Below are 27516 nucleotides of genomic sequence, written 5' to 3' on the forward strand. Positions count from 1 at the left end.
TACTGGATTGCAATCTTTTTAAAAAATTTTTTCACAAAATGATAACAGGACAAAAACAATACCCCATCAAGTCAACAGACCTTAATACAAAGGCCTTATGATGCGCATCAACCTCTACATCGACCATTCAACTGCAGGATATCAAGAATCTACTCTGTGGATGTCAGAAAGAATCCCCACATCATGTGAAATTTCCTTTCAGATCCATTTAGAGTTTACCTGTTTTTTTTTTTTCTAACTTTAGATAAAGCAGTATATTTTTTCATCCAGTGAGAGGGTGTGTGGGGGGCAGCAGTAAAAACAGAAACAACTACATGCCCCCCTTCTGGCACCATGAGACCCTTAAAGAGGATTCCAAACAGTGATGCAGTCTGGATTAATTACAACTTTTGCCTAAGGAAATTCCTCGAATATTGTTTTACAACACCCCTTCAGGCTTAGACAGTGCCAAAATGTATAAAACAGTAACGTTGCCTCTCCTGACTTAGATCTGTTCAATGTAGGTGGAAAAAATTTTAGCCAGTTTAGTGTGGTTAGCTATTTTAGACCAAATATGCTTATTGATCTTGATTTGTATGTCCTGTTTCCATGCAACTCTGATCCCTGACATGAAGTAGCTCAATTCAAAGATTAGTCCCACTATTGATGGATTTAAGAACATGATGGACGTCCAGCATGTTGCTTGTTGGCTTGCTAGGGAGTCAAGGAAAGCTGCTCTTAAGAAAGTGTCTAATCTGTAAATACCTAAAGAAAAAAATACAATTTGGTAAGTTGAACTTCTTAAACATCTATTTGAAGGAGGCCAAAGTTTGTCCTATAAACAGATCATTTATACTTTTAAGGCCTTTCTCCTGCAAAAAACAGAGTGCAGAGTCTTGAATTGAGAGTGGACATAAATATGTAACTCAGGCAAAGAGGCATGTGCCTACTGGTAGATTAAAGTGTTTTCTGAATTATAATGTATTTTGAGCAACTGAGAAATTATGAAGTGAATATTAGACATGTTCTGAGACTGAGGAGACATGAGCGCAAATCTGTGCCTCCATTTTACCCTAGAAGGGCAAAGTGAGTCCAAGTGGTGGCATGCTCAGTATGTCATGCAATGCACATACAGCATAGCTCTTTTTTAATGCTCCATAGTCATGTCTTAGTTTGGTCTCCTTCCACCATTTTACCATGCCATACTAACTTTATTTATTAAGCACAACTGAAACAAAGCGCTGCACAAAAATAAAGTCAGTATAAATACAAATGAAAACATGATACTTTGGAACAACTAAACCCAACACAATAAAAAAAAACAAATACAAAAAATAAAAATAATAAATAAAAAAGTGTTGCTGGGGTTGAAAGATAAAGAATAAAAATGGGTTTTAATTAATTAAATTTATTTCATAACGCTCCCACTCATTACTGGATCAAAAGTGCATAAACTCTTCCCCCCTGTGATTGCTTCACTACACTGACTCTGTGTTGTTGAATTTAAAACCATAAATACAGTATCTGAGAGTATAAACCCTCAGATAATGTCATGCTCATGATTTCCAGTTCATAATATGTGACAAAACGAGAACAAGCCTTTTCTGATACTCCACATTTTATGGGGCTTTCTGTCCATTGAACTCAGACACACTCAGCCACTTTGAAGTCTTTTCTTGAAACTGTGCTCTTCAGGAAAGCCTTTCAGATATACCGATATAAGATTCCCTCTTAGTGTAGTTTTCTAAATATCTATCTGACCAAAGGACTTTAAGGAAAATTAAATTTAAAAGGCACACTTTATTATTATTATTATTATTATTATCATTATTATTATTATTATTATTATTATTATTATTATTATTATTATTATTATTATTATTATTAGTAGTAGTAGTAGTAGTAGTAGTAGTAGTAGTAGTAGTAAAGTAAGGACCGTTAACACGATGTGTTTGTGTCACTCTGTCGCCCCCCTCTGACAGCTGTTGACATTGCATCCTATCGTCTGGACGTGATACCAACACTCCGCCTCCGGTCGCTGTTGTCTCCTGCGGTGTGTGTGTGTGTGTTTGGTGAAAGCCAGTCAAAAAGACTAAAATGGCGCTTACTTCTCAAGGAACAAAGAAAAAAGTTTGCTACTACTATGATGGTGAGTACACAAGTTGGTACGTTTTAGAGGGCAGTTGCCCTGATGGTGGATGTTCTCTTCGCACCAGCCGGGGTTCCAGTTTTTTGAACGTCTTGCTAACCTGGCACGTTAGCTAACACAGCTAGCTTGATTCGCTCGCGGCTCTCATCATCTCAGACTGACACAAATAATGTCGTTTGGTACACCAGAGTTATTGTGGCCTAATAACATTTGATTGATTTCCATAGAGCTGCACGCGGCTTTCAAAATATTGTTTTATACAGTTTAACTAGTGTATAAGTACTTTGTCTAGACTAGTTAACGTTTACGTTAAGGCTTAGCGCGCTAACAATAGGGATGTGGGCAGTTCATTGTCAATACAATTAGTTAAGACCGAGCTAACAAAAAAAAAGCTAATCTCGCAATCCACAAAAGTTGAGAGGTCAATGTAAAATCGATATTTATCGCTGTGTGTACCATGGTCCCAGGTGGTTTAGTCTAATATAGATTAACTGTTTTAATATCTTGTTCGGGGTCATAAACAGCCGCTAACAGACCTGCGTGACATTACTGATTGGTAAATTCTTTTACTGCCTTTTCACTGAGTAGGTCTTTTGCGCTTGATTGAGCCTTTTTTCTCACTTTCTATATCTGTAGAAAGTTTGTTTTCATATAAGCAAATAATTCAACATGCTTTGTATTTACCATTACAGGTGATGTTGGAAATTATTACTATGGCCAGGGCCATCCCATGAAGCCTCACCGAATCCGCATGACACACAACCTGTTGCTCAACTATGGCCTCTACAGAAAGATGGAGATATATGTATGTGAAGTTTAATAAACAGGTTGCATAGTCAAATCACCTGACTGTGTGTTTGAGGATCTAATCAGTCATTTGTGTTACAGCGCCCACACAAAGCCAGCGGAGAGGAAATGACCAAGTATCACAGCGATGATTACATCAAGTTCCTGCGTTCAATCCGACCAGATAACATGTCAGAATACAGCAAACAGATGCAGAGATGTGAGTCAGTTTCAGAGGACATTATCAAACATACTGTACAGCAGTGATCGTAATACTTAGATATTTTTAAACTGTTGCCTTGCAGTTAACGTCGGGGAGGACTGTCCAGTGTTTGACGGTTTATTTGAGTTCTGCCAGCTCTCAGCCGGGGGATCTGTTGGTAAGTTGTCTTTATTTTAGATGCTTTATAACAGGGCTATTCAATTCGGTCCTACGAGGGCCGCAATCCAGCAGGTTTTCCATGTATCCCTGCACCAACACACCTGAGTCAAATTAGGAGGCTCTAACAGCCTATCAGGTTCTACACAATGACTCATTAATTTGACTCAGGTGTGTTGGTGCAGGGATACATGGAAAACCTGCTCGATTGCGGCCCTCGTAGGACCGAATTGAGTAGCCCTGCTTTATAATCTCAGTATTCTGTTAAGTTCAGTGTATGGAGACTCACCTTTTTACTGTCTTCTAGCTGGTGCTGTGAAATTGAACAAACAGCAGACTGATATTGCAATCAACTGGGCCGGAGGACTGCACCATGCCAAGAAGTCAGAAGCCTCAGGTTTTTGCTACGTCAATGATATCGTACTGGCTATTCTGGAGTTATTAAAGTAAGTTAAAAAAAAACAAACTTGTTTAATAGCTTAGATAACTGTATGTTTTAGCCAATTGGGTGATATTCAACAAGGATGATGATGGAATGAGGAGTTTCAATGAATGCTTGAGACTCCTACAACACCAAGGAACCCCAAATTAAACTTCTCTTGCTCTCATTTTTAGATATCACCAGAGAGTTCTGTACATAGATATTGACATCCATCACGGAGACGGTGTGGAGGAGGCTTTTTACACCACAGATCGTGTCATGACTGTGTCCTTCCACAAGTATGGAGAGTACTTCCCAGGAACTGGCGACCTTAGGGTATGTCTTAAAAATTATTATTAAAAATTTGCAAGTGCTAAAAACAATGAGGTTACATTTCTGTTGTTCTCTGTAGGATATTGGTGCTGGAAAAGGTAAATATTATGCTGTGAATTATCCACTAAGGGATGGGATTGACGACGAGTCATATGAAGCCATATTCAAACCTGTGAGTAAATAAAAATTTGTAAACTCCTGTACCTTGATAGTTAGATTTAATTCAATTCCTTGAAGTGTTTTGAGAGTTGTTTGTTTGTGTAGATCATGGCTAAGGTGATGGAGATGTACCAGCCCAGTGCAGTGGTCCTCCAATGTGGAGCTGATTCTCTGTCAGGAGACAGGCTTGGTTGTTTTAATCTCACGATTAAAGGCAAGTTGAATTAAACATTTTTTTACATGATGCCACAAGTAATTACTTCTGTAACTATCTAGATTGATGTTTTAATAAGTTTTTTCCCATTATGTGTGCTTAGGCCATGCCAAATGTGTAGAGTACATAAAGGGCTTCAACCTGCCACTGTTAATGCTGGGTGGAGGAGGCTATACGATCCGCAATGTGGCACGCTGCTGGACATATGAGACTGCTGTGGCCCTTGATAGCTCCATTCCCAATGGTAAGTCTGCAACACTGAGAATAGTCTGGTTTTCATTGGATATCAGTATTTTGTCATTAAGAAAGACTTAAGTTTATATTCCACTATAAGCAATACATAAATGAGTTAATGTCAAATAAAAACAGTAAAAGATTTGTAACCTTATATTTCCAGATAATCTGTTGATGATTTTTTAGATGTTTCGAGTTTGTCATAGTTAAAATTCAGTTGGCTAAAGTTATCAATGTCATAAAAACTCTTTTTCATTTTGATTTTTAGTCTAGCTTGATCACCATAGTACCTCCTGCACAAGGATTATATGAGGCAGTTATTTTGGAGTTAGCGATTAAATTGACATTAGTTGGGCACATCTTTTTGTGATAATAGGCTGTACATGGAAGGAATACGTCATAAATGCAAACCTAATAAATAGGACTATAATTTTGTCATAGATCAAAGTCATGACTCAAGGACATGAATTATGGTATCACAGAAACATACTTTCTAACATTTAGTTGGTGAAACAGGAAACGCATTGGCTACATATGCTTATGCATGATTTGCAGCAAATTTTTAAAATATAGCCAAACACCTTTGAATGTTGCTGGACCCTTATTGGGATTTCGATCTTCTCTGATGGTGTTTCAGGTTTTGCCCAGTCAGCCATCATGCACACAATAAAAAGTAAATATGTATATTGATCTTACAAATATCTTCATCTACATCACAGAGCTCCCCTACAATGACTATTTTGAGTACTTTGGACCAGACTTCAAGCTGCACATCAGCCCCTCCAATATGACAAATCAGAACACCAATGACTACCTGGAGAAGATCAAGTGAGTCTGTGAACATATTTTAAGTTTTAGCTGACTTTGTGAGCTATTTGATGAAAATTTCACAAAGATTGCGCAGTGACTTGTACACACAACCTTCACATTTGTTTAACATTTAACCAAATCCTAGCTGGAGATTTATGTTTTGTGTTGTAATTTACCTTTAACTGCTATGTATTCTGATTTCTAGGCAGCGTTTGTTTGAGAACCTGCGAATGTTACCCCACGCTCCTGGAGTTCAGATGCAAGCCATCCCAGAGGATGCTGTGCAGGAGGACAGTGGAGATGAGGAGGAGGAGGATCCCAACAAGCGCATATCCAGTAAAAATAAAATCTTTTCTTATGGCCACAGCTTACTCTCATACCGACCCCAGATCTGTAAAGTGACATGTTTTAATTCAACCCTGTCCCACATTTAGTCCGTGCCCATGACAAGAGGATAGCTTGTGAGGAAGAGTTCTCTGATTCGGAGGATGAAGGTGAAGGAGGCCGCAGAAATGCAACCAGCTTCAAGAAAGCTAAGCGAGCCAAAACTGAAGGAGAGAAGGAGGGAGAAGAAAAGGAGAAGAAAGGTGAGGAGGAAACAAAAGGTATCCATTTTTCCATTTTTACCTCATTCTCATTTAACTCTTAAAGGGTTGATATTTATTTTGAGATGTGATAATAGGTAGATTTATAGATTTATTAGAAATAACTTTCTTTCACAGAAGTAAAAGAAGAAGATAAAGTACCAGAGGAGGAGAAAATGGACACCTCAAAGTGAGAAAACACTGCACACATACATTGACCATGCTGTCCAGGCAGCGATTAACTGTGGGAGCGTTAATCTTTTCCTTACTTTGGGTCCTTTAGGCCAAAAGAGGAGTCCAAGACACCTTGAAGTCCTCTGCACGCACTGATGTCAACGTAACATATCAGAGCAGACATTAAAACTTTTTTTTCTCTGAATAAAAAGTATTTCTGGACCGCTGTGGTGGAAATCAGTGAAGACTGTACCTTTTTAAAATGAGATCTTACTCCTTCAGAATGGGATGGAGATCAGTTTTTTAGGTTTTGTTTTTCTAGAAGACCTTTGCAACTTTGCTATTTTTGAACAGAAGTCAGCTTTTTTTCTCATAGTTTTTTTTCCCTCAATCTTATGCTTATATTTGCCTCTGTCCTTGTGAACATCTCTGTAAAAATGGCTCATTGGTTTTTATATATCTGGATTTAATTTATTTAAGTCATAGATATTTTGGCTACTTTTTGTTTTTCAGCCCCACCTTTGTCCTGTGCCTTTTGATAATGTAGTTTGAGCATGTTGGTATAATAGATTCTATGTATCATTTCTGTGTCTGGTGTTGGAAGATTGCATATTCCTAAACTGTTTTGATTGTCCACTATCAACAAACTACGTTCTGATATTTTAGGTTATACGTTAGTTTATATCCTTTAGAGATGCAGAGGCATCTTTGGATCATTTCCAAGACTCCTGCCCCATAATGATGAAAGTGTTCCTTCAAAAGGATGCCTGTTGTAGGGCTTTGAGTCTCCTGAAGATAAATGTCAGAAGTAATTGTTGTAAATATTTGTATTCTGAAAACATTAAAACTGTTAAACAAAAGAGCTTGCAAATAACATTTTAAATGTGATTGTTTACCACACCAAACAAAAGCTGCTATAACAAGTTACAACTTCAGTATTTTTTAATCAGTATAGAAAATGTAGGTCTGGTTAAATGAAAGGCATTTTGAGTTAAGATACAACTTTGCTGACTTTCAAACAAAAGAACATTTACATCTCAAACAAAGCATAACAAGTAAAAAAAATGCATATAGAAATATAAAATGCCACTGCTTTTGCAAATGTCTTCTGACAGACATGTAACAGACACATACTTTGTTACCCTTTCATGTATTTTACCTGACAGACTTGCAGTTTTCAACCTATGTAATTAGGTTTAGCTGGTTCAGAGCCATTGACTCTGTTCCACTGCAGTGCTGCCATGCAGCAGTTCATCCTGCTCTGCAGGCTCATCTTCCGCACCACTCTCTTGATCTCTAGCTGGAAGGGATATCGGAGAATCAACTCTTCCCTGGAAAGCCACCTGAAACATTTAAGCACAAGATGAAATTTAAAGTCAAGAACTAGTACAAAAAATACTTTGAAGCATTCAGGGACAAGGCTTTATTTCTTCATTAAAAGGATGCACCTAAAAACTCTTCCTCTCATGAGCCACACACCTAGGTCGACAGAATGGGCAGGCCAGAGAACTGATTGGTCAGGAGGTGGTGGCTTTATACTTGATCTCATATCCAGAACATAACCTGCTCCGGAGCAGGTTAACCATTCAGTTTAAGTTACCATGGTGATATAACCCAGTAAGAAGTTAACCAGCATTGTACAGAAAGCCCCAGTTAACCCCAAAGTTACCTCAGTAAGAGAAAATCCAGCTTCGTCATACAGGCCTCACGCAAGCCATGAAGAACAGAATCTTATTTACAGCGACAGCTTGGTATCCATTGCAGCCAAAGGGCTACAACACCACCTCTTATGTGAGTGCACGCTGACCAAGATGGGAAACCTTGGGTTGAATTACAGTTGATAACCAGCTTCTTATCCAGATCCTGAATGTCTGAGTAAGTCAACCCCGGTAATAGTGATATCCTAAGTATGTTAATCACGCTTCGTTGTAAAGGCCTTTGGCTAAATAACAAATGTATAAAATTATAGCCTGGTGAAACGTCTTGTAAATAGTGATGAATATAAGAAATGTAAACCAAAACAGGGCTCTGAAAATACTTTCAAAGTTTTAATATTACAGTTTGAAATGGCATCCGAATAGATAATTTAAAAAAAGGCATATTTAAAGTAAATATACTTGATCAGGAAGTTGGCATTTTTATAAAGATTAAAGTAGGGAGGTAAACAGTTTGTGGCAGTAGTAATACATTTAGATAATTGCTCCATAGCCTCAATCATGCCCGTTCCAAATAATTCAACCCCCAGCTAAAACTAACACTTTACTGAACCAATGATCTGGCAACAGCTTACCCTCCTGGCTTGGACTGGCTTCCTCCTGCATGGACAGAGGTAGAGGAATGAAGTACAGACAGCGAAGCAGCGGAAGGAGAACACCATTTCCACAATCGACATCAAGATAAGAAGCACCCACAGAAGGAGGGTGGTTGCCTGGGTGACAAAGACGACAAACAATCAGTTAACACTTTTAAAAATATCAGTATGTTTTAATATAACATTTGTAGATGGAATATAAATGTATATGGTACTTACAAAAACCCGGGTGGGATCAAAGGGACATTCAAATGTAATGCTTGAATATAATGTGCCATTTTGGAAATTGGAACAGAGTGTAAACAGGACCGATCCTTTATTGATAATGGCTATCACTACAGAAAATAACAAACCCACAGTAGAGGCAGCTCCTAAGAGTCCTGCCAGGAAGCTGAAGACCAACAGAACCCATATCTGCATTAAGAACGAAAGAAAAAAAGTAAGAGACATTAACACAAGATAGAAGAATTATATAAATATAAAATTGAATAATGTGTAGATTACATTTTAGTCCTTAATTTGAACATTACAATCAGGATGTCAATCATTTCCTTTTAATTTGGGTTTGTCCAAATATATTATCTTTTCAGAGAGTAATTTACTCAGAATTAGCCGTCATGTTTCATTGGATAACTCTTTTCAAAGCTCCTACATTTAGCATTTACAAACAAAACAAAATCCTTGTTTTGAATACTGAATTTAGTAACTAATAAAGCAATCACAGAAATGGCCCAAGCCAGTTGTTCCTATGTATTAAAAAGCCTAATTTAATAACATTTGATAAGAGATGGAAATCACACATTTGTCCAAGATAAACTTGATTTTTTTTTTTATCCTTTGAAATTAATTTTTGTATTCCTTCTTTGGCTGTTTTCCTTTTACACCCTCGGGTCTGTTCCTGTGTTCTTTGCATATGCAAAAATCTGAATATTTAATCTCTCTGTAGTTATTTAATTGGGTTTGTTTTTAATATAGTAATAAGAATTGAATTTAAGACAAATAGAAACAAGTAGAGAACATAAGTGTAAGTCTGCATCCATTTTAAACATTTCCACACACACTACACTTAGTCAAAAACAATGGACAAGTTCTAACAGGACCCAGAAAATGACAATGTGTGCTGAATGTTGACGGGAGAAACTGGCAAAAAGAGGGAATTGTGTTTACCAGGATCCTGTTCTTCTTGTTTTTAGACAGCACAATAGCCATTATTCCAGCAATAATTCCCTGAAGGGACACAAGAGAAAATAACATTCACCACAGAATGATGATAGCATATTAATCTACAACGTAAAATGTGTAAAGGTTAGCATATGTTGACTAAATTTAACCAGATTTCCCAGCAGTGAAGTAGTAAATGACTAATATAAGCTTTTATGTCCTACCACTTACCATCAGGCCTGCTACAATAGCAATGACATTAGAGATGGCATACACAATAGCACGGTCCCGGGCATACACATTGATATGTCTGAGCACAACGCCAGGCAGCAATGCTCCCAGAAGAAAGTTGACATGGCCCACCAGCACCAAGGCAAGCCCCATCTTCATCAGGGCTTTGTCATCCTTGAGGTTGGCACAGCATACTCCTGACGAAAGCCAAAAATATTTCTTTAGACCTCAGAATCTTACTCTAGCTTTGAGCCTGGTGGTTTAAATTTTAGAGCAGGTTGTGAATGAGCTACCCTAACTTTACTGCAATGTTGTGGTTTCTTCAAACAAAAAAAAGTGGTGCAGCAGTAAGGACTTTGTGACAGTATGTTTGCAGTCACCACAATTATAACCAGTCATCTCTAGAGGTGGCTGAAGATCTCAGTGCAGCTGCAGTGACAGCTCTGCTCTGAGCATGACTGTGTCACACTATTTATTTTCTTAATCTAAGGAAAGGTGAAATGCCCACATAATAGAGGCTTTGTAAGCCAATCCTCTGGACAAAGCTGTGGGTGTGGCATGTTTATACATCCACCACCCAATTTATCTGGCCTCAGGGGTCAGGTAGGATCAGATATCTGCTTCTAGTCTCAATCACTCCAACATGTGGGTGGAAATATATAGCAATGTGCATGGCCATAATATTGTTAGTGGCTGTGTTCATATACTACCACCATAGTGGACAAGCCCTATTCAAAATCCCTTAGATGTCATGCTAACTGTAAATAAACATCAACAGACTATAATATTACAGGTTAATATTGAGATATTCCTTTCATGTACTTGTTAATATGAGAGATAGCCAACGCAAGGCTGACAGAGTAGTATGGCAGCATATTTAACATATTTGTATATCAAAATCAACCATTTCACCTGCGCTTTCAGTTTTGCACAAAACAAACAGAGAGAAAGACTACATAAACGTACGGTTAAACTACATTATTAGTTAAACGAGTCTCCATTATTAGAAACGTGAGAAAAGTCATGGCAGGGACATGAAAACTTCACTATGAACCTTTATTACCAAACGCACAGGCCACGCCTAAAAACCTGACAACATACGTTGACTGCTGACATTTTCACACAACACACATCGAAGTTAACATACCTGAATTCGCCATGCTGGATTTTAGGTCCCCTCGGATCAGAGCTACAAATACCAAAGTTGTGTTAAAGTCATTTTTGACAGTTTTCTGACATTAAGTCGACTTCCTTAACTGGCGCTCACCTGGGGACAAACAGACGCTGCCTGCGTTCCACCTACGTGCGAGGAAGCACCGCCCCCAAAACGTAAGAAACGTCACAGGTGTGAAGGGGGGAATATTATTCACCTGATTAAATGTCTCACCTTAACTCAAACCACTTATGAGTTAGGGATTGATCTATTTTTTAAGTTTTTTTTATTACAAAAAGAAAAGAATATTATAGTTCTCTAAAGCAAACTCCAATCGGAACTAAAGATGATTTTGCAGCTTGCAAAGCCTTTGTGGAAAAAACAAACAAACAAAAAACAAACAAAAAAAAAAAAAAACTCATGTTTCTCCTCTTTATAGGTGGATAAAATTACACCAATAATAACCTAATATTTATCATTAGCCAAGAATGAAACTATTATCTTTAAAATGAAGGTTGTCAAGATTACAAACATATTGGAATTATAGTTACTTTTAAGTCATGAAGTGTGTGCTTTCTGTACAACATGCAATTCAAACTAATAAATCTGCTTTTGATCAAGACTTTGTGCAGTGGTATTTAGAAGCATGAACATAAATCTGTTTATTTCTTTATGAGGTGTATCCTCATATGGGTTTGTCCAGTCTGGTCCTGTGACTTCAAATTCCTTGACATACAAGCCTGTGAACACCTGTTTTAACAGTTGTTTGCATTATCCTCAGTATACCAAATGGCTTTTATGAATGTGATGAAAATTAAGGTAATGATATAGTTACAGTTCAGCAACTGAACACTTTACAACAGGGGTGTCTAAAGTCGGTCCTCGAGGGCCGCTGTCCTGCAGATTTTCCAGTGTTTCCTGCTTCAACGCACCTGACTCAAATTAACTAGATCCAACAGCCTATTAAGTTTTACACAATGACTCATCAATTTCAGTCATGTGGTTTTGGAGCAGTGACACATCAAAAACCTGCAGGATTGTGGCCCTTGAGGACTGAAGCTGGACACCCCTGCTTTACAAACTCATAAGTGGTCCATTCTGCCCTTGTTGCAGCAGTTAGATTGTAATGTAACTATAAAAGTTATTAGCATTTAATATTCTTCCTTTCATAAAACAAAGGATTTAAAACGTTACTGACTACAACAGTGTTAAACACACATAGTTGCCAGCCAGCCTCATTAATTTTATTGCCAGCACCTGTGATTCTTACCACAGTACCTTTATAAATGTTGCACTTGTGGTTAAAATGCATTTAGTTGTTGCTGTGGTTTAATGCTCAAAATGGATAAGATACAGCATTTTTTGTGTGTTTTTATTGAAAATGTTATTACTGCTAACTCTTTGAGATGTAAAGATAGGCCCATTGCATTTGATGGGGTGGTCAGTTCCCAGTCAACATGGACTCCTACTTTTCAAATGCTTGCAGAGTTTCCTTCAGTTGTTAATGATCCAAGAGTTTAAGTGTTTTGTGATGAGTCTAATTTTTGCAGGTCAATGCTGATGAATGCCAAAGTGTTAAGTCAGATCATCTGGCTTTAGCAAAAGTCTCATTAGTTGGTAGATGGAGCTGGGCTCAGTGTTATGAGCAAATGGAAGAGGGGAATTTGAAATAATCAAAGCAGTGGAGTTGAACCTCTGGAGATTTTATTCCAGGTGCATAATTGAACATTTGAATATAAGTATAAGGTCAGACTTGTCTAATCAGAGTGAAGTTATCATTGGGAGGTACATGCCTGTGCCAAATCTGAACACTAAAAATCTGTTTAAATAATGCACTAACAGCTTATGGAAAACTTGGTTGTAATTCACCAGACTGCATGAATGACTGTGGAGCCCCTTTTTGATAATCTACATTGCAAATGGAGAAATCTAAGCTTCAGTGAAGGGATACATAGAAAAGCTGCAGTGTGCCGGTGATCTGTTTGATTCATAGTGCCACAAACTGGAGGTGCAAAAATGATGGTGCTACATGAGTGCAGTGGTTTTCAAACTTTTTGAGCCAAGCCCCCCCAAGATAAGATGCACTGGTGTTTGCGACCCCCACCCCCATGCCACTACTCAGTGATTGTGGTGATGTATCAAATGGGTCGCCTTGCAGCATCTGCTAAATTTAAGACTGGAAAACTGTCAGAATCTTCATAAATAAATGAGAATAAAGTGGTTTTTGGTGGTTCAAATACATACATGCCCAAAATAAGCTTCTCTAAATATAATGCCAAACTCTTTCAGGAAAAAAACCCTTTCTTGCTTCTTGACACACACTAGAATTACACTAAAGAACAATAAAAGAAGCCTGGTAAAAGTTAGGAGTACATTCTTTGGTTAGATGAAGTTTGGTGTCAACCCGGCAATGTTGAGTGATCACAAACTTCTGAACTTAAAGTATGGGGAGAACAAAGACATTGGGGAAAGTAACTAAAAAGGTGTCTGGATGATGACACTGAAAGCACAGGAACAATTTAAAAGAAGGTCATTTGTAAATTTCTAAAGTAAATAAAAAAAGAAGAAACTAGTTAAAACCACTACCTGATGGTAAAGCAAAACAACATCTCCATAAAATGTATGAAGACTTGGGCATCTGAGGGCACAATTATAAAACCATAACAAGCACATTTTACATAACAAACAAGGAACACTTTTTTCACATTTTAAAAGAAATCTAGACGTTAATGGCTACTAATGCTGCAAGATGTCAGAATTGCCTCTGATGCAACAAAATTGCCTGTCAGCCTCATCAGCCTGATTGCCAGCACCTGTCACTCCTGCTACAGCACCTTATTAATAAAATGCTTGTGTAGAGAAACTAGCTGAAGCTGGTGGTGTAGTCTGAGACCCACGATGGGGACAATACATCAGGTTCTTTGCATTTTTCTTGGGCGTTTTATTGCTGCTATCTCTTTGGGATATGAAGATGCTATGTTTCCCCATGATTTTGAAAGTTTTTTGGAAAACGACAAGCTTTTTCCATTTGAGAGAAATATTGATTTCCTTCCGTTTGACAACATCTTCAGCTCCTGGCGAACCTGGGCCCCTGACTTTAGCATGCTTGCTGAATTCCCTCCAACTATGAATGTTCCCAGAGTCCAGGTGTTTTGTGATGAATCTAAGCTAACTCTGTTGGTTGATAAGAAATCCTCTGGCCTCACACTGACTAAAGAGGAAATGCAGCTAGGTAATGGATGCTATAGCAACAAGGAACTACCAAATCAATTTGCCTTTGTTTATGATTTGGATCAGTGTGGAACTACACTTGTGGTAAGTAGACCCTACCCATGTTGCTTTATTTTTACAAAGTGAAGTCTTTTTGATACCATGTTGTCTGTCAGCTTCAGAATGGTTTGCAGGCATTCACCAACTCACTCCACTTGAACCTCAAGAAAACTACCCCCACTTGGTGGCAAGCTCTCACCACAGTGTACATCTACTGTATACCAAAGAGGTATGTTTTATCCAAGATCTGTAACTATTGCAGTCTATGCTCCAAATTTATTGCCTCCACTTTCAGGCTAAACAAAAATGCAGACTTTGCCCCAACACCTGCAGTGAATGCTTTGAGCTTCAATATCCAAGCTATGGATCGTAAGTAATGCCACATGGGTGGACGGGTGAAATTTTATTTATTTATTTTTTTTTAATTCTTGCGTCTTTGTATTCTTGCAGCATCTTGGACCAATGCAGCAGAATCTAACATCTATAAAAGAGGCAATATGATCCACCTCCAGGTTTCAGCCCAAATTGGGCCATATCAGCAGCTTTTTATCCATTCCTGCTTTGTGTCTGCATCTCCTGAGCCTCATACTAGACCCAGGCATGCAGTCGTACTAAACAAAGGGTAAGCGGTCATCTGGTAAGCTTATACGCTGCTCTGTTCTAACCTTAATAACCAGCAATGTTCTCTGCCAGGTGTTCATCCTCATTGGGTTCCCCTCATACTGTTGCTCAGTTTGCTGCCTCCAACAGAGCAGATGTAGTTAATTTAATGTTGAATACATCAAATCTGATTTCTGAGGTGAGGTTTATGCAAAATGTGCTTTTTATTTTTTTTTATATAAATCTGTGAAACTGAGTTAAACCTCTTCTCCCTCTAGCTGTATATCCACTGTAACCTGGTTGTTTCAGATGAGGGAGTCACCTCTGTCTCTAAATCCTGCAACTATGATGTGATCCAGTCAAGGTACATGTCTTCACAACTGGCATGATTTTTATTGTACAGAAAAATATGAGGGTGAGACTTTGCCTTTCAGATGGGAAGACTTGAGTGGTGATGTTGAGGTCTGTGGCTGCTGTAGCTCAAAGTGTAAAGGCCCATCAGTAAAGAACCTTCCTGAAGGTAAATGCTCTAAAATTTAACTACTTTCTGGTACTTTGTCATGACTCCCTGTGTCATTTCAGATTTTAGGGGAATGGTCAATATTGGTCCCCTGGAAATCGTGGACAACATTGAGACAAGTCCTGCACTACCAGACTTGGAAACTCAAATTTCTAACACTCGACCCAATTCTGTGCAGTCAGTTACTCCTGAGCCTGTTGAAGATGTGACTCTTTTTGATTCTTCTGTATCAAGCAAGCTTCCAGCTTCCCCACAGGGTGTAGTTCTTGTAAGACAAGACCCAGATGCCAGACTGACACTCTGGCTACCTGGACAGGTGCAGGCAGAACTAGGCAATGACATAATTTCCCAGTCTGAAGATGGCTCATTGAATCAAGTAATGCAAAGTGACGACACAAGTTATCCTGAGACTCATCTGAATTATCTCCAAAATGAGATTAATGGCAAAGCTGTGAAAGACTATAAAAGCGTTTCTCTGGATATGAATATACTTCCAGTAGCTGAATGGCCACCTCAATACCATGCAGCTTTTGGAGAGGGATTTCAAAGAAAAAGCAGGCTTGTCAGATCTGGGGACTCTGATGCAGAGGGTGCACAAGCGGACCCCTCTCTTCCAACTGAGATTAGTATAAATCTCATGTTGGTTAAGAAGCCAAAACCAATCATACTGGACAGCAATATTGTAACAGAAGAATCCCAAAAATGGATGCCAGTTGAAATGGATTTAAATGACCTCAAGCAGAGTGACTTTAATCCAGTAAAAGATGAGCAACCGCAAATGCAGATGGATACACCAGTGATGGAGGAGCAAGTTGCCCAACCAGTAATTCGTTCTAAACTGGAGTTTTCCAAAAGTGTGGATGGCTCACAGACGCTGAGTTATGAGGAAGAAGTGAAACGTGATGGAAAAGGTGTGCTGGGAAGATGTGAAAGGGATGCTACCTGTGGAAAACGGGAAACTAGAATGAAGGGGCTGCGCTCAACTTTCCTGTATTTGTTGAGGTATGTTTCCTTTTTTATAGCTTTATTTTCACTTTTCTTTTTGGTGGAATGACTTTTTCTTTTTTTTCCCCCCCCAGGAGGATGAATAAAGCAGAATGATTGGACCTTCATGTGTATTTCAGTGGTTAAAATAAACTTGAACAAAATTTAAAGTTTGAAATTAAACAGGCTATGCTGTTTGGGTTTTATTTGCTACAAGGTGCCTTGGTCAAGGCAGTAAACGGTTGCACAAATTCATCAATACAGACACATCAGGTGCTATCAATAGTTCATGTGGTTCAGAACCACAGCGCTTGCTTTTCAGTCCCTACTCAAACAGGGACTATGTGAAGGTCTTGAACTTCTGTTTTCTGGACATTTCTCTTAGCGCAGTGGTTCTAAGAAATCCAGTTGGCCAGGGGAGTCGATGGTTTTTCAGTATTTGCATGAAGGAGGTCCTCATGGAAAATGGGTTGGGAACCACTGTCTTGGAGGACCTGACCTGGGGCACAAATGCCCAGGTCTCTGAGCTTGGTGACAAGTTTGGAAAGCACAATGTTAGTAAAATGCTGAGCTGTAGTCAAACGGCATTCTCACATGTATCCATCTGGTCCAGATGGGAAAAGGCAGTGTGAAGGCGATGGCATCTTCAGTTGATCTATTGGGCCTGTAGGCAAACTGAAGTGTGTTTAATGAGTCTGGGATGGAGTAAGTGATGACTGCTTAAAGCACTTCATGATGGTGGAAGTGAGTGCTACTGGGTGGTAATCATTCAGGCAAAGGATTTTGGTTCTCTTGGACAGGGACAATGATCTTCTTGAAGCATGTGGGGACTGCAGAGTGAAGCAGTGATATATTGTGAATGTCTGAAAAAAACATCTGCCAGCTGGTCTGCACACACCTTGAGAGCTCTGCTGGGGATGCAGTCGGGTCCAGTAGCCTTATGTGTATCCTTTTTTTTTAAAGTTCTGCCCTGGTTATCACAGGTGGGCAGTATGCTACAACCTTTGGACTGGCACACTTCTACATTTGCTATAGATGTCTCCACTACCATCCTCGCCACCTCCTGCAGGTATGCAGAGGAGTATTGCCATATCTACCTCCACCTGGTTCCCTGCTGCAGTGTGGTGGATAAAGACCCTGCAGAGGGTTGACAAGATAATTGGAATGTCCTCAGTTCACAAGCTCTTTTCAGAACCTGGGTGTCATGAAAGACCCATCATGCCCCCCAACCGGATTCTTTCAGCTAGTGAGTTCAGTCTAAACTTGAAGACCACTGGGATGCTAAATGGTTTCCTCCCACAAGCCATTAAAACTCATACCATGTAACTGAAATTTTCCCTCTTGCGCACACCAGTGGTGAATGTTATACATTAAACTCAGACATAACCTTATGTACAGAATATAGTGTGCAATATGAAAGTATAAAACCAACAAGAGTGTTAATGTGTAGAACCAAACAAAACAAATGGCTTCTATTTTCCAGCGTTTAATGAGACTTTTCTGTCAAAAGATTAAGTATCTTGGTAATTTTTTTTTAAAATGAGTTTTATATGACTATGTTATATGCACAAACACCATTGTACATTTAGTTTTTGCTCCACTCAAGTTAGTGTCCTTGTTTAAAGCATATACCACCACTGTGGTCATCTTTAAAAAAAAAAAAATGCCACATGGAAGTTACAAATTACATGCATACAATGAGGCTGGAATAATAAAGTTCTCAGAGGAGGGAATGTCAGTCAGATGTTTGTCACTGCAGGAGTGAGCACACTCGAAGTCCTTTTAAGAAACTTGATGTTTAGGCAATGTCTGGACGTATCCACAAATGGTATCACTGTAGTACTGTCAAATCTTTCTGAGTTGCTCCTCTTACTCATCCAGATTGAGGATGTACTGGTTGAATTGTCTGATCCTGATTTTTCTGTGATATCTATATATATCTATATATATATATAGATATATATATCTTTTTCATTGTGTTTTTATGGATTGGAGTCTGTTTAATAAAATTTTATTTATTACACCATATCTTACACTCATGATCATGGAACCTAATTTTTGGTTGTAATTTTAAAAATTAATTTGAATCTCACCACAGATTTGTTTTAGTGACTTTGGTATGAGCACAACTAAGAGGATTTTATCTGGTTATTAAAATGTTCATATGATGGTAAATTTTTTTCTTTTTCTTTTTGTACGGTGTTACAATAAAGGTTTTATAATTTAACGTGATCATGTAACCACTGTAAATATAGTAGCAACTTGAAGTTACTTGTTCATTTCATTTCAGTATGTGTAAACTGTACATAGAAATGTTAAAAGTTGATTTTCTTAAAGGTATTACTAGTTGGGTTGTCTTACTACTTTACAAAAGGTAGAGAACGTTACTGAGCATGTGCGGAATGTTTTCATAAGGATGTTGTCTTCCCTATTAAAGTTTATTTTGCTGAAGCCTATTTCTCTAATTTGCATAAAATTTAAGGTTTAAACATTAACTTCTGTTAAAACCGCCTCTATCCCCTACCAGGTGTCGCTGTGGGGAGCTGAGCTCTGTAGTTGGGACATAAGAGTGTGCGCTCTCCCTTTTACACCGCATGCTCAGTGTTTCTCTTTTTTTTTTTTTTTTTTTTTTTTTTACCCCTATCCCAAGTTTGACCCTGGCCACTATTTCCTCCGCACCGCTACACTATAAAGTGCCCATGCTTTCCTCACGCAGTCTCTTTCCCCGGCCACAAAACGACCGTGAGTGTCCAACTCACTGTTCTTGGAAAAACTTAAAAACAATATAAAAATTATAAAATCTACAAAAATCCTAATAAAAACAATTACAATTATACTATAAAAATTACAAACTTAAAAAAATAGCAAAATACTAATTTTTAAAAAATATATAAAAAGGGGGCCTCGGGCTTTACCCGAAGTAGGCGTCTTAAAAGGAAGAAATACTCAAGAGTTCGATCTTAGGCGTGAATCTTTTCAGGTTTGACTTTTTTCTCAAGCTGGATCAGAGGAAGCTGTCCACATAAAGCGAGTTATTTCGGGAGAACTGACGCGCGATTCGGACCCGGATTATAGTTCAAATCGGATTTTTTTTTCCCAGTATTTTCTATTTTGGAGGTAACTTTAGAAATATTTATTCATATATTCCGTGAAGTCTAAGATATGAACACAGCGACTGGGAGTTATCCGATGGCTTCTCTCTACGTTGGCGACCTGCACCCCGACATCACGGAGGCTATGCTGTATGAGAAATTCAGCCCTGCCGGACCGGTTCTCTCCATTCGGGTATGCCGAGACATGATCACCCGCCGGTCCCTTGGATATGCTTATGTGAACTTCTCTCAGCCTGCTGACGGTAAGAAAGAAGCCGGGGCAGGTGTTTACTGTGCAGCTTGAGCATGACTTTAGGAATCAGAGAGCGTGCTTCCTGCAAAATACTAACAATGTCACCATATGTTTTCAGTGTTGGTCCGAAAACTACCTATATAACCTAATTATAAAGAATAATTATAAAGATAATTTTGCAGCTAGCACAGCCATGACAGTTGCTCAGACTGGATGAAGCTGTCATTTGACCTATATATGCATGCCCCAGTTCTTGGATAGAATATCTTTTGTAACATACATAGTTCTTTCATTATAATGCTCTCTGCAATGGCAAAAATGATCTGAAAATCTGGTAAAATAATTGTAAGCCCAACATTCATGACACTAGATTAGGAAAATTATAACCACTATTTTTACCCTACATATTAAATCCAAATTAACAAATTTCTTCTATTTAAAGGGCCATTTTCAGAAAATAGGAGAAAGAAGAAGCAGCTGAATCTCTTTATTGCCTTCTGGACCAGCCAATTCTGTGTATTGAGTGATTAAAACTTAGATTTAATCCTGCAGTTCCAGGTGTCTGTGATCAGTTTAATCATATTGTTAACATATGCTAAACATGATCACTTCAGATGCTTGTCCATTGTTAATCTACAGTAATGTAGATTAACTATTGTAATAGTGTTTCTGTATAAACATATGTATCACCAAGAGTGTATTTGTTTCCATTTACAGTCAATAGGATCTAATGGTATTAGGCCGTTAAGCAAAGGTAGCAGGTGTTGTGGCTGTCATGCCTTGTGTGAACTTTTCTCCTATTTTATCAACAAAAACACCTGTGACTTTGCTTATCTGTGCTTGAGTTGGTTACCAAAGGCCAAAGTGTGGGATGAACTGCAAGTGAAAAGACACCATTTGTTGTTGTTTCTGGTGTAGACACGGTGGAGCATGAAGTCGGTTGGGAATGTAAATGGAGCCTCAGCATGTGCTTGACTTGGAGATGTTGGTTGCCTGAACAATACAAATAATGAAATTATGTTTGAGAGCAGAAGTAGTGCGAAGTATTTAATTTGTAGCAAAGCCATGGTTGCAGTTGTTTGTCTGGATTTCCTCACTTGCATGTGTACACTCACGAGACCGGCTGTTGCTCATCTGAGCATTCTTGTTGAATGTGTCTCTTCCCCATCAATGGTAGAGAATGCTCTACTCACAGTCCATGCCAGCACATACCGCTCAGGACCCCTCTCTAAATATAGAACTTCACTCTGAGCAGCCCAAAATTTGCCTGCTCCATCACACTTAAGAGACAAACAGTTAATAATAGGTCATTGGAAGACCATTAATGTTTCTAACACTGATTATTTCCCATTCTAAGTTTTTCATTAATTCCAGACTGAGTTATTATATACTATAGAAATTATTTTTGCCTTTTTTAAAAACAAAGATTTCCACTTTGAACCTTCCAGAAGTCCACATGTTTGACAGCAATCACACCTTATCTGAGCATACGGGTGATGAAGTACAATTGCAAGCCAAACTGCTGATGCCAGCAGACGCAAGGGAGCTCCGTTTTGTTTACCAGACACTTTTAGCTGGAAAGCCTAGCCTGTGTGTGTGTGTGTGTCTGTCGCTTGCTGTGGAGTGACTGAACAAAAGGATGTTTGGCACGTGCGCTCATACTGACATGGGAGTTAAAGCAATAGACAGAGAGAAAAATGGTATAGATTAATTTTACTGGGTCCAACAGAGCAAAGGATTATTTGAGTGTATACAAAGTTTAGTGTGATGTAAATGTGTTACGTCTTTATTGTATTGTGTTGTGATGAAATGAATGTTGGGGCCTGCTGCGCCATTATTGTGGCCTGGCAGTATGTGGGTTGTCAGAACAGGGAGACATGTGCTCCCAGCTTGGCCACTGCAGCTGCCCCACACTTGTCCCAGCTGCTGGCAGACAGCTCATCAGCCACATGGTCCACTGCAGTATCTTAACCATGTGCCGTTAGCAGGCTAGCAGCATGGATTCTCTATTCCAACACACAATGCACATGAGTACAAACTGTAACTTCATGCTGTTAATCTCTTGTTTATGATGAAATGGCTGCTTTATGGCTGTTGTTGCACCACAGTATTTGCACAGTACAGAGAAACTGTACATGGCTGAAGCATCATATGTACTGGACAGTGGTATGTTTGCTTAGTTTAGGCTCCATGTAAACAGCAATATATGAAATCACCCTCCACCTCTGTGCCCTTCCTCCCTCTAGCTGAGAGAGCCCTGGACACCATGAACTTTGACGTGGTGAAAGGAAAGCCGATCAGAATCATGTGGTCCCAAAGAGACCCCTCCCTCAGGAAGTCGGGTGTGGGCAATGTGTTTATCAAGAACCTTGACAAATCCATCGACAACAAAGCTCTGTATGACACCTTCTCCGCCTTTGGTAACATTCTCTCCTGCAAGGTACAGTAATCATAAATGTAAATTTTTTTTTAACATGCACATCATTAACACAGAAGCCAGTCACATTGAGTTACACTATTTGAAGAAGTAATTCAGCGTACCTAATATTTTGAGTGCCTATTTTGAGTGCCTTTGATATAAATGAGCTAAAAGAAAAGAGCTAAAGTTAACATAAGCCTGAACTTTCATGTTAATGAAAGTTTGCAGGGATATTGATTCGCTTTTCCTTTAAAAACAAACCAGAGCATCATGCATTCCTCACTTTCTTTAGAAAAGGCAGGTTATATGTAAAGAAGAAGAAAACATTAATCTATGTTGCTTGAAACAATATTTCCATATTTTGGGGAACATTTGTTAACCAAAATAGCAATGAATTAAAACGTAATGATAGCAGCCCATTGGATTTGCTTAAATTTATCTTGGAACTACTGTGCACCACTGACAACCTCCAAATCCCAGATTCGATGAGATTCCTCCATGTTTAAAGCTTGTTTAAACCATACAGGGTTATAATGTCAGTAATGTCAATGATAAAGTCTAACATCTTTTTCTGACATTGCACTGATATCCAGTGCCACCTAGAATTATTTTTCTGCTCGTTTTCTCTTCTATGTTTAATGGGGTTTTTTTTTGGTTATGAGTGTGTGCTCCAATTTTATGCCTTGCTGCACAGCTGGACTACATTCAGTTTTCCCTATGACTTAGACCAAATCATTGCCACTTAGCCTCTGTGTATACTAGCACATCAGCTCATCAAGTAGCCTGTTTTATATTAACACATATCCCAAAATGTCCAGCAGTTGCTTACAAGTTCAGTGCATCTGCATTTATGGCCATATAACTTCCTGTCATCAAGGTGGTGTGTGATGAAAATGGCTCCAAGGGTTACGCCTTTGTCCACTTTGAGACCCAGGATGCAGCCGATCGTGCCATTGAGAAGATGAACGGGATGCTTCTGAATGATCGCAAGGTGTGAGTGTCTGATCGGCTTGTTCTTGTGTTTGTTGTTGTTATTGTTCTTAAGTCTTTTTGAAGGATCTGAAGCTGTACTCTATACTCACTTAAACACAATTTAAAAGCCCAGATTCTGAGATGTACTGTATGTACTGAGCTCATGTTAATAGGGGAAAATATATTTTTATGTTGAATGTATAAACCTGACTGTTCTGCATTCGCGTTGAGTGAACTGACTTGTGTTTTTTTTTCCAGTTGGTGAGCTTGTGTGTGAATAATCACTAATATACTCATCCCTTACTTCCGCCAGTTTGAAGAAAACCTCTGAACAAAGCGATCACCTACTAAAACCTCTTACTTTTCTTTCCTGCAAGATGCATTTTTTGTTGCCTCATTTGTCCACTCACCGGTCACCCATCATAGCGTTTGAATATGTGTGTGTGTGACCACGCTTGTGTGTTATAGTGATGGATCGAATGCAGGAATGCAATTCTGGATGGCAGAAGGGGAGAGGTCTTCCTAGCAAGGTATATAAGATCATTTGGTCCTCCTCAGCTTTCCTTTGTACTGTGAGACTCTGTTCCTCCACCCCCTCCATCCACCTCCTCATCACGTTTTGGATCAAGAATTAAGATGGTTGTCATGGTGATGTCTAGCATGCCGCTTGCCTCTTGTGATAATAATGAAAGTTGTGAGTTTTTTTGTTTTTCCTTTTTTAAAATTTTTGTCATTATTGACCTCAAGAATGACGAATCACACGGCGTAATGTATCTGTGAATGGGTCTTGTGGATGTTGTCCTTGTTTTTGTGCTTGCGGGTACAACTTTGTACTTTTGCCCATCTGGAAGCTTTTGTTTTGAGATCAAGATTAAACAACTGAAAAAAATGGTGGAGCTGGATTTGCTTTCTCCGCTTTGTCAAGCCTGCTTTACAAGAATGTGTTTTTTTTTCCCCCCTTTGTTTTTGCTGCTCTGTATGTTCAGGTTTGTGGGTCGTTTCAAATCTCGCAAAGAACGGGAAGCTGAACTCGGTGCCAAAGCCAAGGAATTTACCAATGTCTACATCAAAAACTTTGGAGATGATATGGATGATGAACGACTGAAGGAGCTCTTTGATAAATACGGTAAATTAAGGTGATGTTTACATCTGTTGCTCAAGTCAAGTTCTGTGATTTTATATCCAAATTCTTAACGTTTGTAGGTAAAACACTCAGTGTGAAGGTGATGACAGATTCTACAGGCAAATCCAGAGGGTTTGGATTTGTTAGTTATGAGCAACATGAAGATGCTAACAAGGTACTTTATACAAACAAAAAAATGTGTCAAGAGCATGTCTACCTGCTAGAAATGTTCTCAGATGAATGTGGTTTGATCAAAAGGCTGTAGAGGAAATGAACGGCACCGAGCTCAATGGCAAGACTGTGTTTGTGGGCAGAGCTCAGAAGAAAATGGAACGACAGGCGGAGCTGAAGAGGAAGTTTGAGCTGTTGAAACAAGAAAGGATCAGTCGTTATCAGGTCTGTCGAAATTGGGTTAATCCAAGCAATCCTATATTTGGATTTAAATTTTAAAAAAAGAAAAAGAATTTGATTTTTTTTTTTGTCAGGGAGTTAATCTTTACATCAAGAACCTGGATGACACCATTGATGACGAGAAATTGCGTAAGGAGTTCTCTCCATTCGGGTCCATTACAAGTGCTAAGGTGAGATAAATTTGTTCAATGATTTTATACACCTAGAAGAAGCATCTTTACTTTGTGAATGTACATCCATAAACTAAATCATCTTTATGTTAGGTGATGCTAGAGGAGGGCCGTTCGAAGGGTTTCGGTTTTGTCTGCTTCTCTTCTCCTGAAGAGGCCACCAAGGCTGTGACTGAGATGAACGGACGCATCGTTGGCTCCAAACCCCTCTATGTGGCTCTTGCTCAGCGCAAAGAGGAGCGCAAAGCCCACCTCACCAACCAGTACATGCAACGTATAGCTGGCATGAGGGCTATGCCAGCCAACGCCATCATCAATCAGTTCCAGCCCACCAGTGGCTACTTCATGCCGGCTGTGCCACAGGTCTGAGAATCAAATTGACAAATACGTAGGCATTGATTTGCACCAATCTGCTCGCAGGTTGGTGCAAAAATTGATAAAGCACAGTTCCTTTCATCAGTGGTTTTAGTTTGTTTTATTGCCATTAAACAATACATTTCCCTTTTTTGTGCCCACCAGGCCCAGAATAGGACAACATATTATGCACCCAATCAGTTGGCCCAAATTCGGCCCAACCCCAGATGGCAGCAACAAGGTGGTCGAGGTCAAGGTGAGTATGTGGCACATAATGGTACATCAGCATGCAACATAAAAAACAAATATGACAGACAAATGTAGATGTGTTTGAGGTTTTTGTTTAATTTTGTGTACCTTTGTTACTTTCAGGAAGTTTCCAAGGAATACCTAGTTCACTGCGTCAGCCAGGACCCCGTGGCGGCCTAAGACACATGAGTCCTAGCGGCAATACACAGGGCCCACGGGGTGCGTTTACTGATAAAAATGACCATTATCGTCTCACTGAATCCCATTTGAAGAGCTGTTGTTCACAGGTTAATAAGCTACTACTTCCTTTTTTCTCTTTGCTGCTAGCTACAGGCCAGGCCATGGGTCCTCGGCCATCGATGGGAGTCCCTGGTCCCCGGGCCATGCCTCCTTACAAGTATGCCACCGGTGTCCGTAACCCCAATCCCCAGGTGGTGCAACCTATTGCCTTACAACAGGTATTAAATCACCGTCCTGTCATATTAAACATCCAAATCTATAAATACTCTTCCCTAAAATGATTTTTATCTTACCCTTCCAGACTCAACCGGCTGTGCACGTCCAGGGCCAGGAGCCTCTCACAGCCTCCATGCTGGCTGCTGCACCCCCCCAGGAGCAGAAACAAATGTTAGGTAAGAGTCACTTTCACAGTGAATTTTAACGCCTGATTAATACTAATTTATTTACTTCTTTCTTTCTCAACAGGGGAGCGTCTTTTCCCATTGATTCAGGCCATGCATGCCAACCTGGCAGGAAAAATCACGGGCATGCTGCTGGAAATAGACAATTCTGAGCTGCTCCACATGCTGGAGTCTCACGAATCACTGCGTTCAAAGGTACCTCACTAACTTTTGCCATATTGACAAGATATTACATCTGCACACACAAATCAGTGTTATTATTTTTGTTTGTTGTTATGTTCATTCAGGTAGAGGAAGCTGTTGCTGTGCTACAGGCCCACCAGGCAAAGAAAGATGCCACCCAGAAAGTGGGTGGCATGGCTACGACTGCTGCTGCCACATCCTGAAGACTGCATGCTGTGTTTGGTACAACATAAAGTACGTAAACAGGCTAATCATAAATGCATAAATTTACATTATTCTGTGGTACTAATGTCATGTAATTGTTTTGTTTCAGGAGATGGAGATGGATAGACACACTGCAGTGACTCCGAACACTAGAGTCTTCTAAACATTTATGCAAAAATTAAGAAAAAAAAGGAAAATACATTTTTAAATATACTTGAACATTTTGCAAACTATTACAGTGCATAATTTTCTAGATCTGTACTACTTTTAAACTATATACCAAAATCAATAATGTCAAAGAATGAAAGCAGGTCCTATTCTATGGCAAAGGAAAGAAACCTTTAAGGGAAGTTGAGCCTCATTCTTTATCTTTGCTTGAAAGCTTCTTGTTTGATTTGAAAGATGGTTCCCCCATCCAATAAAGTTATCATGGGTGTGTGGTAATTTCAATAAAGGGATGATATATCAAGATCAGTAGTCTTTCGTTATCTCTATGGCTACATGCAAGTAACTATTCTAATTTAAGGATGTATCTGTGCATCAGATAAACTACTTAGTGGTCTTCTAAATATGTGTAAAATTAATAAAACAGAGCACAACGATTTAATAATTATTCAAACAAAGTTTGTTATTTTCTATTCTTTATATATATATATATATATATATATATATATATATATATATATATATATATTTATATATATATATTAATGCTGTCAAATGATTAAAATGTTTAATCAAATTAATCACAGCTTTCAAATGAATCATGCTTAATCACCATTGGCAAGTTTTTATATGCCTGAAATTTGCCTGTTTTACCTGAACAGAAAGAGCCGATGCTACAAATATTTACTGTTAACTGAAATTCCTTTGGGTAAACGTCAGATGTCCAAGGGTCAGTAAATGCAGCATGTAATGTACTTCTATGTTGTCCTATTTCTGTTCATCTACCCTGTTCTCAATCATAATGGTGAATTCATATATCATCATCTC

At 38.9% G+C, this 27516-nt stretch overlaps 4 protein-coding genes across 7 annotated transcripts; 3 read left to right on the forward strand and 1 right to left on the reverse strand.

The window, feature by feature from the left end:
* The first annotated feature begins 1955 nt into the window (after positions 1–1955).
* LOC121631537 (probable histone deacetylase 1-B) lies at positions 1956–7082 on the forward strand. 2 transcript variants are annotated; one of them, XM_041972535.1, is made up of 14 exons: positions 1956–2128; positions 2821–2933; positions 3017–3134; positions 3220–3294; positions 3601–3739; positions 3909–4050; positions 4127–4219; positions 4312–4420; positions 4524–4664; positions 5374–5482; positions 5670–5800; positions 5899–6069; positions 6187–6238; positions 6332–7082. In XM_041972535.1, the coding sequence occupies exons 1-14, from the start codon at positions 2077–2079 to the stop codon at positions 6357–6359; spliced, it is 1473 nt and encodes a 490-aa protein (XP_041828469.1). In that variant the 5' UTR covers positions 1956–2076; the 3' UTR covers positions 6360–7082. The 2 variants fall into 2 exon arrangements, with proteins under 2 accessions (XP_041828469.1, XP_041828470.1); XM_041972536.1 differs by having other exon boundaries at positions 5899–6051.
* A 14-nt stretch (positions 7083–7096) lies between these two features.
* On the reverse strand, positions 7097–11239 carry tmem54a (transmembrane protein 54a). The gene is made up of 7 exons (XM_041972537.1): positions 11193–11239; positions 11073–11114; positions 9926–10122; positions 9701–9760; positions 8753–8947; positions 8513–8650; positions 7097–7565 (listed from the first exon to the last, which is right to left on the reverse strand). Exons 2-7 carry the CDS (start codon positions 11083–11085, stop codon positions 7428–7430), a joined length of 741 nt encoding a protein of 246 aa, XP_041828471.1. The 5' UTR covers positions 11086–11114; positions 11193–11239; the 3' UTR covers positions 7097–7427.
* A 2706-nt stretch (positions 11240–13945) lies between these two features.
* Positions 13946–16616, forward strand: zpcx (zona pellucida protein C). Its single transcript, XM_041972072.1, has 9 exons — positions 13946–14393; positions 14465–14577; positions 14644–14717; positions 14799–14970; positions 15042–15147; positions 15227–15312; positions 15383–15468; positions 15531–16470; positions 16548–16616. Exons 1-9 carry the CDS (start codon positions 13977–13979, stop codon positions 16567–16569), a joined length of 2016 nt encoding a protein of 671 aa, XP_041828006.1. The 5' UTR covers positions 13946–13976; the 3' UTR covers positions 16570–16616.
* Positions 16617–19157: 2541 nt separating this feature from the next.
* On the forward strand, positions 19158–26992 carry pabpc4 (poly(A) binding protein, cytoplasmic 4 (inducible form)). Of its 3 annotated transcripts, none has more exons than XM_041972551.1 (15): positions 19159–19807; positions 22044–22237; positions 23094–23209; positions 24175–24314; positions 24392–24486; positions 24570–24707; positions 24797–24892; positions 24986–25255; positions 25412–25502; positions 25619–25714; positions 25823–25953; positions 26037–26127; positions 26201–26331; positions 26424–26553; positions 26633–26992. In XM_041972551.1, the coding sequence occupies exons 1-14, from the start codon at positions 19615–19617 to the stop codon at positions 26520–26522; spliced, it is 1881 nt and encodes a 626-aa protein (XP_041828485.1). In that variant the 5' UTR covers positions 19159–19614; the 3' UTR covers positions 26523–26553; positions 26633–26992. The 3 variants fall into 3 exon arrangements, with proteins under 3 accessions (XP_041828484.1, XP_041828485.1, XP_041828486.1); XM_041972552.1 differs by having other exon boundaries at positions 25829–25953; XM_041972550.1 differs by having other exon boundaries at positions 19158–19807; positions 25619–25953.
* The last annotated feature ends 524 nt before the right edge of the window (positions 26993–27516 follow it).

This window comes from Melanotaenia boesemani, chromosome 20 (assembly GCF_017639745.1).
Source record: "Melanotaenia boesemani isolate fMelBoe1 chromosome 20, fMelBoe1.pri, whole genome shotgun sequence".
Taxonomy (NCBI): Eukaryota; Metazoa; Chordata; class Actinopteri; order Atheriniformes; family Melanotaeniidae; genus Melanotaenia; species Melanotaenia boesemani.

Bases quoted from the DNA above. Each gene is read 5' to 3' on its own strand.
- LOC121631537 (XM_041972535.1), top strand. From the start codon at position 2,077: ATGGCGCTTACTTCTCAAGGAACAAAGAAAAAAGTTTGCTACTACTAT. The intron at 3,135-3,219 runs GTGAGTCAGTTT...GTTGCCTTGCAG, and splicing joins CAGCAAACAGATGCAGAGAT to TTAACGTCGGGGAGGACTGT. The intron at 6,239-6,331 runs GTGAGAAAACAC...TGGGTCCTTTAG, and splicing joins GAGAAAATGGACACCTCAAA to GCCAAAAGAGGAGTCCAAGA.
- tmem54a (XM_041972537.1), bottom strand. The intron at 9,761-9,925 runs GTAAGTGGTAGG...GTGTCCCTTCAG, and splicing joins CTATTGTAGCAGGCCTGATG to GGAATTATTGCTGGAATAAT. The intron at 8,948-9,700 runs GTAAACACAATT...TTCTTAATGCAG, and splicing joins ACAAGAAGAACAGGATCCTG to ATATGGGTTCTGTTGGTCTT.
- zpcx (XM_041972072.1), top strand. From the start codon at position 13,977: ATGGGGACAATACATCAGGTTCTTTGCATTTTTCTTGGGCGTTTTATT. The intron at 14,394-14,464 runs GTAAGTAGACCC...GTTGTCTGTCAG, and splicing joins AGTGTGGAACTACACTTGTG to CTTCAGAATGGTTTGCAGGC. The intron at 15,469-15,530 runs GTAAATGCTCTA...GTGTCATTTCAG, and splicing joins AGTAAAGAACCTTCCTGAAG to ATTTTAGGGGAATGGTCAAT.
- pabpc4 (XM_041972550.1), top strand. From the start codon at position 19,615: ATGAACACAGCGACTGGGAGTTATCCGATGGCTTCTCTCTACGTTGGC. The intron at 24,487-24,569 runs GTACTTTATACA...TTTGATCAAAAG, and splicing joins AACATGAAGATGCTAACAAG to GCTGTAGAGGAAATGAACGG. The intron at 24,893-24,985 runs GTGAGATAAATT...TCTTTATGTTAG, and splicing joins GGTCCATTACAAGTGCTAAG to GTGATGCTAGAGGAGGGCCG.